The sequence below is a fragment of the Momordica charantia genome, assembly GCF_013281855.1.
Source record: "Momordica charantia cultivar OHB3-1 chromosome 9 unlocalized genomic scaffold, Mcharantia_2.0 BLBB01000009.1, whole genome shotgun sequence".
Lineage (NCBI taxonomy): Eukaryota > Viridiplantae > Streptophyta > Magnoliopsida > Cucurbitales > Cucurbitaceae > Momordica > Momordica charantia.
The window spans coordinates 20,532,953-20,543,952 of record NW_028275167.1 but is presented as its reverse complement, the minus strand read 5'-3'; the positions used below and the strand labels follow the sequence as shown (position 1 = coordinate 20,543,952).

The 11,000-nt window shown below is 34.0% G+C and overlaps 1 protein-coding gene and 2 non-coding genes across 4 annotated transcripts; 1 reads left to right on the top strand and 2 right to left on the bottom strand.

Moving 5' to 3' along the window:
- The first annotated feature begins 1,743 nt into the window (after positions 1 to 1,743).
- On the top strand, positions 1,744 to 6,891 carry LOC111023039 (helicase SEN1). 2 transcript variants are annotated; one of them, XM_022300380.2, is made up of 6 exons: positions 1,745 to 1,942; positions 2,516 to 3,052; positions 3,288 to 4,304; positions 4,636 to 4,963; positions 5,449 to 5,713; positions 6,361 to 6,891. In XM_022300380.2, the coding sequence occupies exons 1-6, from the start codon at positions 1,820 to 1,822 to the stop codon at positions 6,578 to 6,580; spliced, it is 2,490 nt and encodes an 829-aa protein (XP_022156072.1). In that variant the 5' UTR covers positions 1,745 to 1,819; the 3' UTR covers positions 6,581 to 6,891. The 2 variants fall into 2 exon arrangements, with proteins under 2 accessions (XP_087974144.1, XP_022156072.1); XM_088118018.1 differs by lacking the exon at positions 6,361 to 6,891 and having other exon boundaries at positions 1,744 to 1,942; positions 5,423 to 5,625.
- Positions 6,892 to 10,478: 3,587 nt separating this feature from the next.
- Positions 10,479 to 10,550, bottom strand: TRNAD-GUC (transfer RNA aspartic acid (anticodon GUC)). Its single transcript has one exon. It is a non-coding gene; the product is annotated as a tRNA-Asp (tRNA).
- Positions 10,551 to 10,614: 64 nt separating this feature from the next.
- Positions 10,615 to 10,685, bottom strand: TRNAG-GCC (transfer RNA glycine (anticodon GCC)). Its single transcript has one exon. It is a non-coding gene; the product is annotated as a tRNA-Gly (tRNA).
- Positions 10,686 to 11,000: the final 315 nt, after the last annotated feature.

Here is an 11,000-nt window from a genome sequence, read left to right as displayed (position 1 = left end):
ATAGATGATATCCTACTCATTGGGAATGATGTAGGCTTTCTGACTGATGTTAAAAAATGGCTAGCAACTCAATTCCAATGAAAGATTTGGGGCAAGCTCAGTTTGTTCTTGAGATTCAAATTTTCAGGAATGGCAAGAACAAAATGCTAGCCTTGTCTTAGACATCGTATATTGACAAAATATTGGTTAGATATTTGATGCAAAACTCCAAAAAGGGGCTTTTACCTTTCAGATATGGAGTCTTTTGTCTAAGGAACAATGTCCTAAGACACCTCAAGAAGTTAAGGATATGAGACGTATTTCCTATTTGTAAGCTGTGGGATTGTCAGCCGATATCAGTTCAATCCAAGCTCGATTAGTAGACTGCAGTCAAAACAATCCTCAAGTATCTTCGAAGAACGATAGACTACATGCTTGTGTATGGTGCTAAGGATTTAATCCTTACAGGATACACTGACTCTGATTTTCAGACTGACAAGGATTCAAGGAAATCCACATTAAGATCAGTGTTCACTCTTAATGGAGCGACTGTAGTTTGGCAGAATGTTAAGCAGGGGTGCATTGCGGATTCCACAATGGAAGCTGAGTACGTAGCTGCTAAAAAAGTTGTCTGGCTTAAAAAGTTCCCAACGGACTTGGGAGTTGTTCCAAATATATCCCTGCCAATCACAATCTATTGTGATAATAATGGTGCAGTGGCAAATTCGAAGGAAGCTCGAAGCCATAAGAAAGACAAGAATATAGAGAGGAAGTATCACCTGATAAGGGAGATTTTTGCAACGATGAGATGTGATCATCACGAAGATTGCTTTGTAGCACAATATTGCTGCTTCATTTACAAATGCTCTCACAGCTAAAGTATTTGAATTTTCTAATAAATTATTGATGTAAAAATGCTCAAACGAGGCTTTGATACCACTTGTTGGGTATTTTCAACTTACGCTAACGACACCAATAATTTCAGAAAATATATAATATACACTTTCCAACAATAAATTTTAACAAATAAATGAGGTAAAGAGAAGAATTAACTTTATAGTGGTTCGATCAACGTGATCTACACCCACTGTGACGACCTATCTATTCCATTCATATCACCAAGAGCAACAATAAAATACATGGAGTATTACAACAGTGAGCAGAAACAAATACAATAGAAAAGTCCCCTAAAATAATACACCACTCTCACTCACCATCAATGAAGTTGATACAAAAGAGAGAAGAAGTACCCAAGGAAATTTTTGCAAGAATTTTTGCAAGAGAATGCCACTCAATGTCTTTGTTTAAGCACCTCACACACAAACGAGGAAGAAAAGGCCCCATGTTCTGCCGCACCAAGGAGAAAACAAAAACAAAAATTTCCAAACACTTTTGTTTTGTTTTAACTCACTCATAGAAATGGTGCCCTAAAATAAAATACTACCCACAAAAAAGTGTCCAGCCCAAACATATTTTTTTCAGCACATGAAAAATGGGCCCAAATTGAATTCATGGCCCAACACACACACATAGAGGAATAACAAAAGGAAAGAAGAAGAAGAAATTTCCACCAAAAAGTGTGATAAATGAATTGAATTACGAGGAAGGAACAAAAGTCATTGTGCAGAATATATTCCATAGACTAAAGCAAGTCAATAGAGAGTCTCCCGCGCTTCCTTCTCAAAGGGTTTTCCTCTAAATTCTTTTTCTCTCTCATCGACCAAACAAACATTCACAATATATATATACATAAGTAACTAATGATGCTCCCTCATCTCATAGCTCATAAATCTCTCTCTTATTTTCATTCTCATAACTCATAAATCTCTCTCTCTAAACAATGGAAGGAGGGGAAAGTTGTAGAAGCAAGAAAGCTAATGCCAAGGATTGCAATGGTCTCATTGATATTTTGTTTTCTTGGGAGCTCAGGCATGTGTTCAACCAAAATTTCTACAAGCTCAAGGTACGTAATATATCGTTTCTCGAACTCGTCTCGAGGTTTATATACATTTTCTCTTTTCTCTTTTTTCTTTTCTATCATAATTTCAATACAATACTCAATAAATTTCTTAAAATGTACTCCTAACTTTGTATTAAAGAGTAATTTCAAAAAATGAATGGAGGATTAAAATATACGGACCAAAATAGGATTGTTTAAACCTATATTTAACAGAAGCATGTTTTAACTTTTTAAATACAATATAAATTTGACTTTTATTATTGTATTATATTTTAATTTAATTTGGAATTTGATTATGTTATATGCCTTGCAATATATGAAATTAATTATTTATATGCCTCCAGAAAACACATTCATTTTTTAGTTTAACAAAATTTGGTATATTCTTAGCCCTTATTTTTAATTTTTTATTAGCTATATAACATGATTCTAAATCTGTTTAAAAATCCCGCAACACTTACTTTACTGCATACGACTTCAAATATTTGTCCATACAGACATGAAAGATGAGTCAACGTCGGATATCTCTTAAAAGTTCAAATATATTAATTAACTAAAGCATTAAAAAAATTTCAGGTGGGAAAGATTCCAAAATCATTTGAATCAGAGCATCACTACAGAAGCTCATACATATACCCTTTGTTAGAAGAAACAAGAGCAGATTTGTGTTCAAGTTTGAAGACAATTCACAAAGCCCCTTCTGCACAACTGCTTTCCATTGAAAAAGAGCCAAAGCCAAAAGGACCCAAAATCTTGTTCAATGTGAATCTTAGCTCTTGGAGAATCAATAATGGGAAGGGGCAACAACAGTCATATAGGCCACTTCCTGGGGATATTTTTGTCATTTTGGACATTGATCCACAAACTACCACTGATTTGGAATGCTCAAACACTTGGGCTTTTGCTTGGTTGGGGCACATCATTGACAATAATGCCCCTACTACTCATCTCAAGCTTTATGTTTCAAAAGACATCTCAGCTGAAGGTGACATCCACCAAACAACCACACTTTTCATTGTTTTTCTAATGAATGTGACAACCAATTTGAGAATTTGGAAGGCCTTACAGTCTTCTGCTGATGTCGGCATCGTTAAGCGTGTTCTGGGTTCAACGGTAAGTTTTCTATATCTAAAGCTAAGGTTGTACTCGTTAAGGATTTTAGTTTTCTGTTTAAAAATTAAGACAAGTTTGAGAAATGATTTAATAAAATAACTTTAAAGGGTAAACAAATAAAAGTACTTTTCAAATTTTGGTTGGACAGTAAAAATTGTTGAAACTAAAAAAAAAAAAAAACCAATGACCTTGAAAATTATCCCTTTATATAGTTGAACTTTTTGGAATGTTTCAGGGTAATCAAACATGTAAAGAATGCAGTGAAGAAAATTCCATAGAAAATCCAACAACTCTGAGCTCATCTTCTTCACTGAATGAATCCCAAAAACTTGCAATAGAAAGTTGTGTCCACAATGTTCTTTGCCAACACAAGCCCTCCATAGACCTCATATGGGGCCCACCAGGGACAGGAAAAACCAAGACCACAAGTATGTTACTTTTGAAAATTTTAAGAATGACTCACCAGATTAGGACTCTTGCCTGTGCCCCCACAAATATTGCCATCACAAATTTGGCCTCTAGAGTGGTGAAGTTGCTCAAAGAAGAGGCCTTTAGTAAAGAGTACAAACTCTATTCCCCCTTGGGAGAATTGCTCTTATTTGGAAACAAAGATCGACTCAAAATCGACTCCGAATTGGAAGAGGTCTATTTAGAGAATCGTGTTGAAAGTCTCGTAAAATGTCTCGGAAAAAACGGTTGGAAGTTTCAAATAACGTCAATGATAGAGTTTTTGGAGGAAGGCAAGAGGAGAATACATCACTTCAAATCTATTGCCCCAGCACTCCATGAATGTCTCTATTCATTGGCCACTCATGTTCCTCCACAAGTTATTTTGGAGCATAATTTGAAGAAAATGGAGATTCTTGTCAAGCTGGTTGATGATTTTGGTACCCTTTTGCCTCAAAATGACAGCAAAGTTTCTGTGAGGGAAAATTTGGCTGATTTGAAGAGGAAATGTTTGTTGGGTTTGAAGAATCTTTTGGTTTCTCTTGAGCAGATTGAGGTTCCAAGTAAAGTTAGTAGAAATTCAATTGAGAAGTTTTGTTTTCAGAAGGCTTCTTTGATTTTCAGCACTGCTTCAAACTCCTTCAAACTAAACTCAGTGAAGAAGAATTCAGTGGATTTGTTGGTTATTGATGAAGCTGCACAGTTGAAGGAATGTGAATCACTTATACCTTTGCAAGTTCCAAACATAAGACATGCCATTCTCATTGGTGATGAGTTCCAATTACCAGCAATAGTGAGCAGTAAGGTAATTTTATGTTGTGTTTAATATTAAAAAGTATTTAGTACCTTTCTAAACTTTCAATATTTTGTTTGACGTGTTTTTGAAGTTTAAAAACTTTTCCACCTTTCAATTTTGTATCTAATAAGGTCATGAATCCTTAAGAAAAATGTCTAATAGTCTTCCGTACTCTTTTTAAAGTTTGGAAACTTATTAGGTGTAATATTGAAATTTTAGGGACCTATTAGGTACTAGAACTATTATACACCATTCTAAAAGGTATTAATTTTCTTAATTTAAGCCAAACTAAAAGCCTGAGTTTGCATAGCATTAACACTAATACTTTAATTTGAACTAGGTTTGTGATGCAGCTGGATATGGTAGAAGTCTCTTTGAAAGGCTGAGTTTATTAGGATACTCCACGCACCTATTGGATACACAATATAGGATGCATCCATGTGTGAGCTTCTTCCCAAATTCCAAATTCTATGGCAATCAAATTTTGGATGCTTCCATTGTAATGGATAAGCAATATGAAAGAAGTTATCTTGCTGGCCCCATGTTTGGTCCATATTCTTTCATACATGTTTGTGGTGGACAAGAGGAAAGCAATAGAGATGGACAAAGCAAGAAGAATATGGTTGAGGTAGTTGTTGTGACCCAAATAATCCAAATGCTTTACAAAGGTACCATTCTAAAGGCTCAATTTAGGTTTTAGTCCCTAACATTCGTGAATTATTTTTTATTCAATCCCTATTATTTAAAAAGTCATTTTTCAATTACACTGTTCTCTTCTACTAGTGATGTTAGTTTCAACTAATGATAAGCTTACATGACATGATACTTAATGATAAGTTGACTTAGACTAAACTTCCACAATTCAGGGGGAGACTTTGTAATTCTTCCTCTAAATTTCTCTAGAAGTTTGACATAAATTTTGATTTTTCATCTTCTCCTCTAAAATTTTTGTCAATTCACTAAGTATCATGTCATGGTAAGTTTATTCATTGACAACATCTAACATCCACTATCCCAGAAATGATATGATTGAAATATATTAAAACATAAGGGGCTAAATTTTAATTAATTTCTAACCAATAAGGACTAAATTGAAAAAAAAAAACACTGACTCTTAAAATGTAAAGTAAGGGCCACATTCATTGAAATACAGCATGGTGCAAGAGCAAGAGGGATGTGAGCATTGGGGTAATATCTCCTTATGCAGCACAAGTTTCAGCAATCCAAAACAAAGTTGGAGGAAAATATGAGAAGAATATAATTAATGAAGGTTTTACGGTAAAAGTGAAGTCTGTGGATGGTTTCCAAGGTGGTGAAGAGGATGTGATCATAATTTCTACCGTCAGATCCAACGATCGAAACGATATTGGATTCCTCTCTAGTTCTCAAAGAACCAATGTTGCCCTAACGAGAGCTAGGTATGGTCTTTTTCATTGATTCTGTGTGTGTTTGACATATCTTTCAAAAATATTTTTCCTTAAAAAAGTTTTAGTATTTGGTTAAAATTTTAAAGAGTTAGTTTTGTTCTAAAATACTCACAATATAAATGTTTCACTTGAACATATTTTCTTCCAAAAGCATCCCAAACTCACCCCTTAGGATTTGTTTGGTCATACCTTCTTTAAAAAAATTTAGTGGATGGGATCACACGATTCACTTTTGAAATACTATTAGTGGTCTTATCTTGAATTATACTTAGATTGGCATAACTAAATAAACTAAATAATTTTAAGATCAAAACACGGAAGAAAATTAGATAAATGTTTCATCTAAAAGTGCTTTTATTTATGTAGTTTTTATCTATATCTAAAATTTCTCAAACCACTTTTAAGATTCTAAAGAGCTCTTTTATTTGCCAGCGAAAGCACTTTTTCTCTTGAAAATTGTAACCAAACACTACTGACAATTTTTTAGAAAGACACTTGTAGTCCTCCCTAACGACTCTAATATGAATGCTAAACACACAATTAATTCCAATGCTATAAAAAAAAAAACATTGGACATTGGAGATTTCACTTTCACACACATTCATTATTATTATTATTATTTTCTTTTTTTTCTTTAGGTATTGCCTTTGGATTGTGGGAGATGCAGAAACCTTAGAAAAGAGTAATTCAGAATGGAAAGATGTTATTGATGATGCCAAGTCTCGCCACTGTTTCTTCAATGTTGACGAAGACAAGGAGTTGGCAGATGCAATGAGAATGACAAAGACTTGGCAAATGTCTAATATTAAGGAAGAGCTCCTCAAACTAGACAATATTTACAACAAGGATTACAAATGAAAGCAAAATAAATCGGTGATGAGCGTGTTTGATATGATGCTATATAGATTATATTATTAGATTATGTTATTTGATTAGGATGTATATCTTCCCTGATGTATAATTTCACAAGTTAGGTATGCAAATAGTTTATTATATTTTATTAATATAGATATATTATTGGAGTTTGTACAAGGGGCAAATGCACATTGGTGGGCCCAGAGGAGGTTCGAGCCCCCTCAACTTTAGAAAGTACTGTTTTAATATATATATATGTTGTATCAATTTTTTTTGGAAAAATGTCTATTGCTCTAGTGCTTTGATGCGCTTAATCCTCTCCTCGTGTCCAAAGTTTGAGTCTCCCCGCCCTTAAATCTATATTGTTTTCTTCAATTTTTAGTAAGGGTGTTTATGGGTTGGGTTGGGTCGGATTAAGGGTGTTTTTGGGACCAACCCGAATTGGCCATATGTGGAAACCGATGGGTTCAGTTGTCGGGTTGTCTTACCTACTTCAAAAACGGGCAGCGACGATGGGAGGAGATGGTGCAGCGAGAGGTGGCGACGGTGGACAAAAATGGAGGAGAGGGTTTGATGGATGGTGCAGCGGGCGACCCAATCCTAGTTCGTCGGGTTCTCGAGTTTTTTGAACACCCTTAATTTTTAGTATTATATTCTTTTTTTTTAAATTTTTATAAATAACAATTATGTAATTGTGATATTATACTTATAAACGTTTTAGTTCTTTAAAAAATTGATATTTTTTTAGTGTTAAATACAAGTGGAAATGAATAAAAAATATTTTTAATTTCAATAAACTATTTTTAATAATTTATTGGTTAAAAATTCTATATTTCTTATAAAAAGAGAAGATTTGATTTATTATTTCAAGTTCATTCTTTTTCTTTTATATTTACCTAAAAAATTTTGTTCAATATCTTATTGAACAAAGTTAATTGGATTAATAATAAGTTTAGTTTATAAACATTAAACATTGATAGTCTGTTTAAAAGATTTGTGAACTTTAAAAAAAGTTAAAATGAGTTACACAAACTTTCATTTATGCATCTAATAGATCCTCGAACTTTCAATTTTATGTTTAATAAATCTTTAACCTATTAGACTATTTTTAAAGCTCAAGAATTTATTGGTTCAAACGACTATACCTAGATTGTTCTATGTTGTATTATTGTGTCTATTAGTTCATATTCTCTAAAAAAAAAAAAAAAAATCTATTGGTTCAAAAACCTAGTTAGACGCAAAAACTTATTAGATGCAAAATTGAAAGTTTAATTTATTGAATTTTTTTTAAAGCTCAGCCTATCAAATATAGTGTTGAAGCTTTGAGGAAAGGAAATCCACAATTTATACTTGTATCGTTCGAAACTAAGTTCGCTAAGCATGTTTACTGAATTTTATATTAAGCCCCGTCACTATTTGTATGTAAGAAAATATTTTATCAATAAAACTCTAGTGGTTCTGTGCGTTCTCTCACCATATGGGATAGTAGGATGTTTGAAAGGAGAGAATGTATGTGTTATAATGGCGGGAAACCGAGCCACATTAGAAGAGAGTGTCACTTATTGTTACAAGGAGGTATTATTATGCAACGATCATTTCTACAAAAAGAGCATAATTATGAAAACAAATTTGAAAAATGATGACGGTTAGGTTTGTGCATCATCATTTGTGCGACATTGTTTGTGCATCATCATTTGTACGTCGTTGTTTGTGTGTCATAGAAGGACTATATTTCAATGAAATTTGGGCAAGATGTGTTCCCTTTGCCCGAACTGTCTTTGACATGGGAGTTCCGTCAAGTTTTGCTACGGTATGGGAGGCGATAGGAGCTCAATTGACAGGGGAAGATCTGGAAATGGGTTCGGTCGTCTGCCGGTCCATTTGGAAGGATAAAAATCAAATTACTTCAAATCGAGAGCCATGGAGTAAGGAAGCCAGATGCGAATGGATTCGTAATTATTTTGAATCTTACCAAAGAACGATATTTCGAAGGAAGTGCATCTCAACAGAGCGTGACCATCCCACCAGATTGGATTATTATTCAGAGCGATGCTGCGTGCAACGAAGGTTGGGTCTAGGGCCGCACAAAACATTCTGTGCTGAAACCAAATTCCTTGATATCGGCCTTTCCCCTTTCTATGCAGAGTTGCAAGCGATTAAGGAAGCCCTTCAATCGGCATTAAGGATGAACTTCAAACTGATTTTGATTCAATCGAATTGTCTTGCGGTAGTCAATCTTCTACAAGGGGAGTGTGAATACAGAAATGAAACAATGGTTTGGTACTCGGACATAAAGGAGTTGAAGATTTAATGTCCAGGCTGATTCTTTGGCAAAGCACGCTTTGTTCACTGGTGTCTTCGACGGTGTGGATTGAGTTTTTCCCGTGTTTGGTTATTGGAGTCCTCTAGAATTAATTACCCTTTACGAACTAGTGAGGGGATCTAATGGACCTATAGATCCGAACCTCCAATATGTTACCAGATTAATTTGTTAAACTCATTAACCACCTTAATCAACATAGGTTAAATATGAGTTATTCCACTAAAAACTCGTAGCTGAACTCTTCTCACTATAGAATATTTATGTATCTACGGATATCGACCATTAACGGCAAGTCATTCCTTCACGAGTGTTCGTAACCACAGATGGGTCAAATTATCGTTTTACCCCTGAGTTACATCTTACTCCTTAAATACCGTTGATCTTCTAATGAACAACTCGGTTATGGTCCGACCAATAACCGAAAGTCTCTCTCGGGCCAGTGAGAAGGTGGGATCCCTTGTTCAAGTCTCGGAGTCAACACTAAAGGGAACACTCGCCTACTCCCCTAAAGTTGGAGATGAGTGAATTCCATCTTGTATAGTTATGTACCCAGCTCCTCACTCGGTCTCATCCCCAAAATGGTAGGAATGTTGAGTCGACGACTCGGGTAACTCTCACCCATACAGATCAAAGGGTGATCCCTAACGGGCAGGAGTCCATAACTCACTCGGGATTAAGAATAAGTTGTCTAGTCATCCTATGAAATAGCAATCTGTTAGTCAACGGCGTTACATCTAAAGATTGGCTATTTCGCGGTCCGATTTTATATAAACTCATTGTATAGGATACCCCTACTCGCATGTATCCACACTAAGAACCTGGATCGGGTCGTCTGTAACATTTACAAAATGACCGTATCTATAATATTGCCAGGATAAGATACCCAGTCTTATCTATATACTATAGACCATTTAGATTATTTCCAGGACATTGTCCACTTGTATATCGAGGATATATTAAATATATATCCAGTATATACTGTCCCAGTTAGATGATAATAACATTGGATGTTTAGTTGGTTTTTGACAATGCATTGTTATGAATTCAACAACAAATTAATTGAATAAAACTTTATTGAATATAAATTGTTTTTATATAAAACTACGAGTCTAGCGCTAACACACCCGACAAAGGAAAGTATGACAATTTGGATTTTGAAAATATATGGAGCGCAATTTACAAAAATGTCCTTGACTTTCCATCTTTAATTATTTATTTAATAATTAAATTTATTTCTATATATTTATGTATTATATAAGCTGAATAGATAAACATGACTATTATGAAAAAGATTAGAGTTAGATTTTTGAAGACACGGAAAAATATATTGATAAATATATACTAAAACCCTTTAAAAATTTTCAAAATCACCCCTTATAAAATGTTGTCAATCAAAAAATTAGGTATGAAAATTTATACTTAATAAAAAAAACTAGAAAACAATTACATAAATTTCAAAATGGAAGATATTTAAAAAATAAATTTAACATTTAATTTCATTAAGTAGTTTGCTTATATTATTTGTTAAATATTAGGAGTACTTGATAGGAGAAAATGTTGAAAAGTAAAATGCAAAAACGCCGTTGCCGGGGATCGAACCCAGGTCACCCGCGTGACAGGCGGGAATACTCACCACTATACTACAACGACTTTTTGTACACTGAATTGCTTTTCACATAATAACCAAAACAAAGTAAAAACATAAAAAGAAACATGCACCAGCCGGGAATCGAACCCGGGTCTGTACCGTGGCAGGGTACTATTCTACCACTAGACCACTGGTGCTGCTGATTGTATTTACATAATGGTGTTTATTTGTTTCAATGTTTCTCCATTTCGATCCGGATATATATTTTTTATTTTGTTTTTTCAATCTTTACCTCTCTCCTCTTTCTTTTTTTTTCCTGATTTTACAATTTTAAAAGCATAATTTTGAAGACTATATAATTTGTTATAAAAATTGGAGGAGCAGTAAACTTATGTTGAGAATACCTAAATAGTTACAATCAATAATATGTAGGTTTAATTCATGACTATTAAAATTGTGCCTAATTAATATCGATTCCTATCACATAAAATGAAAATAGACTAATTACCATG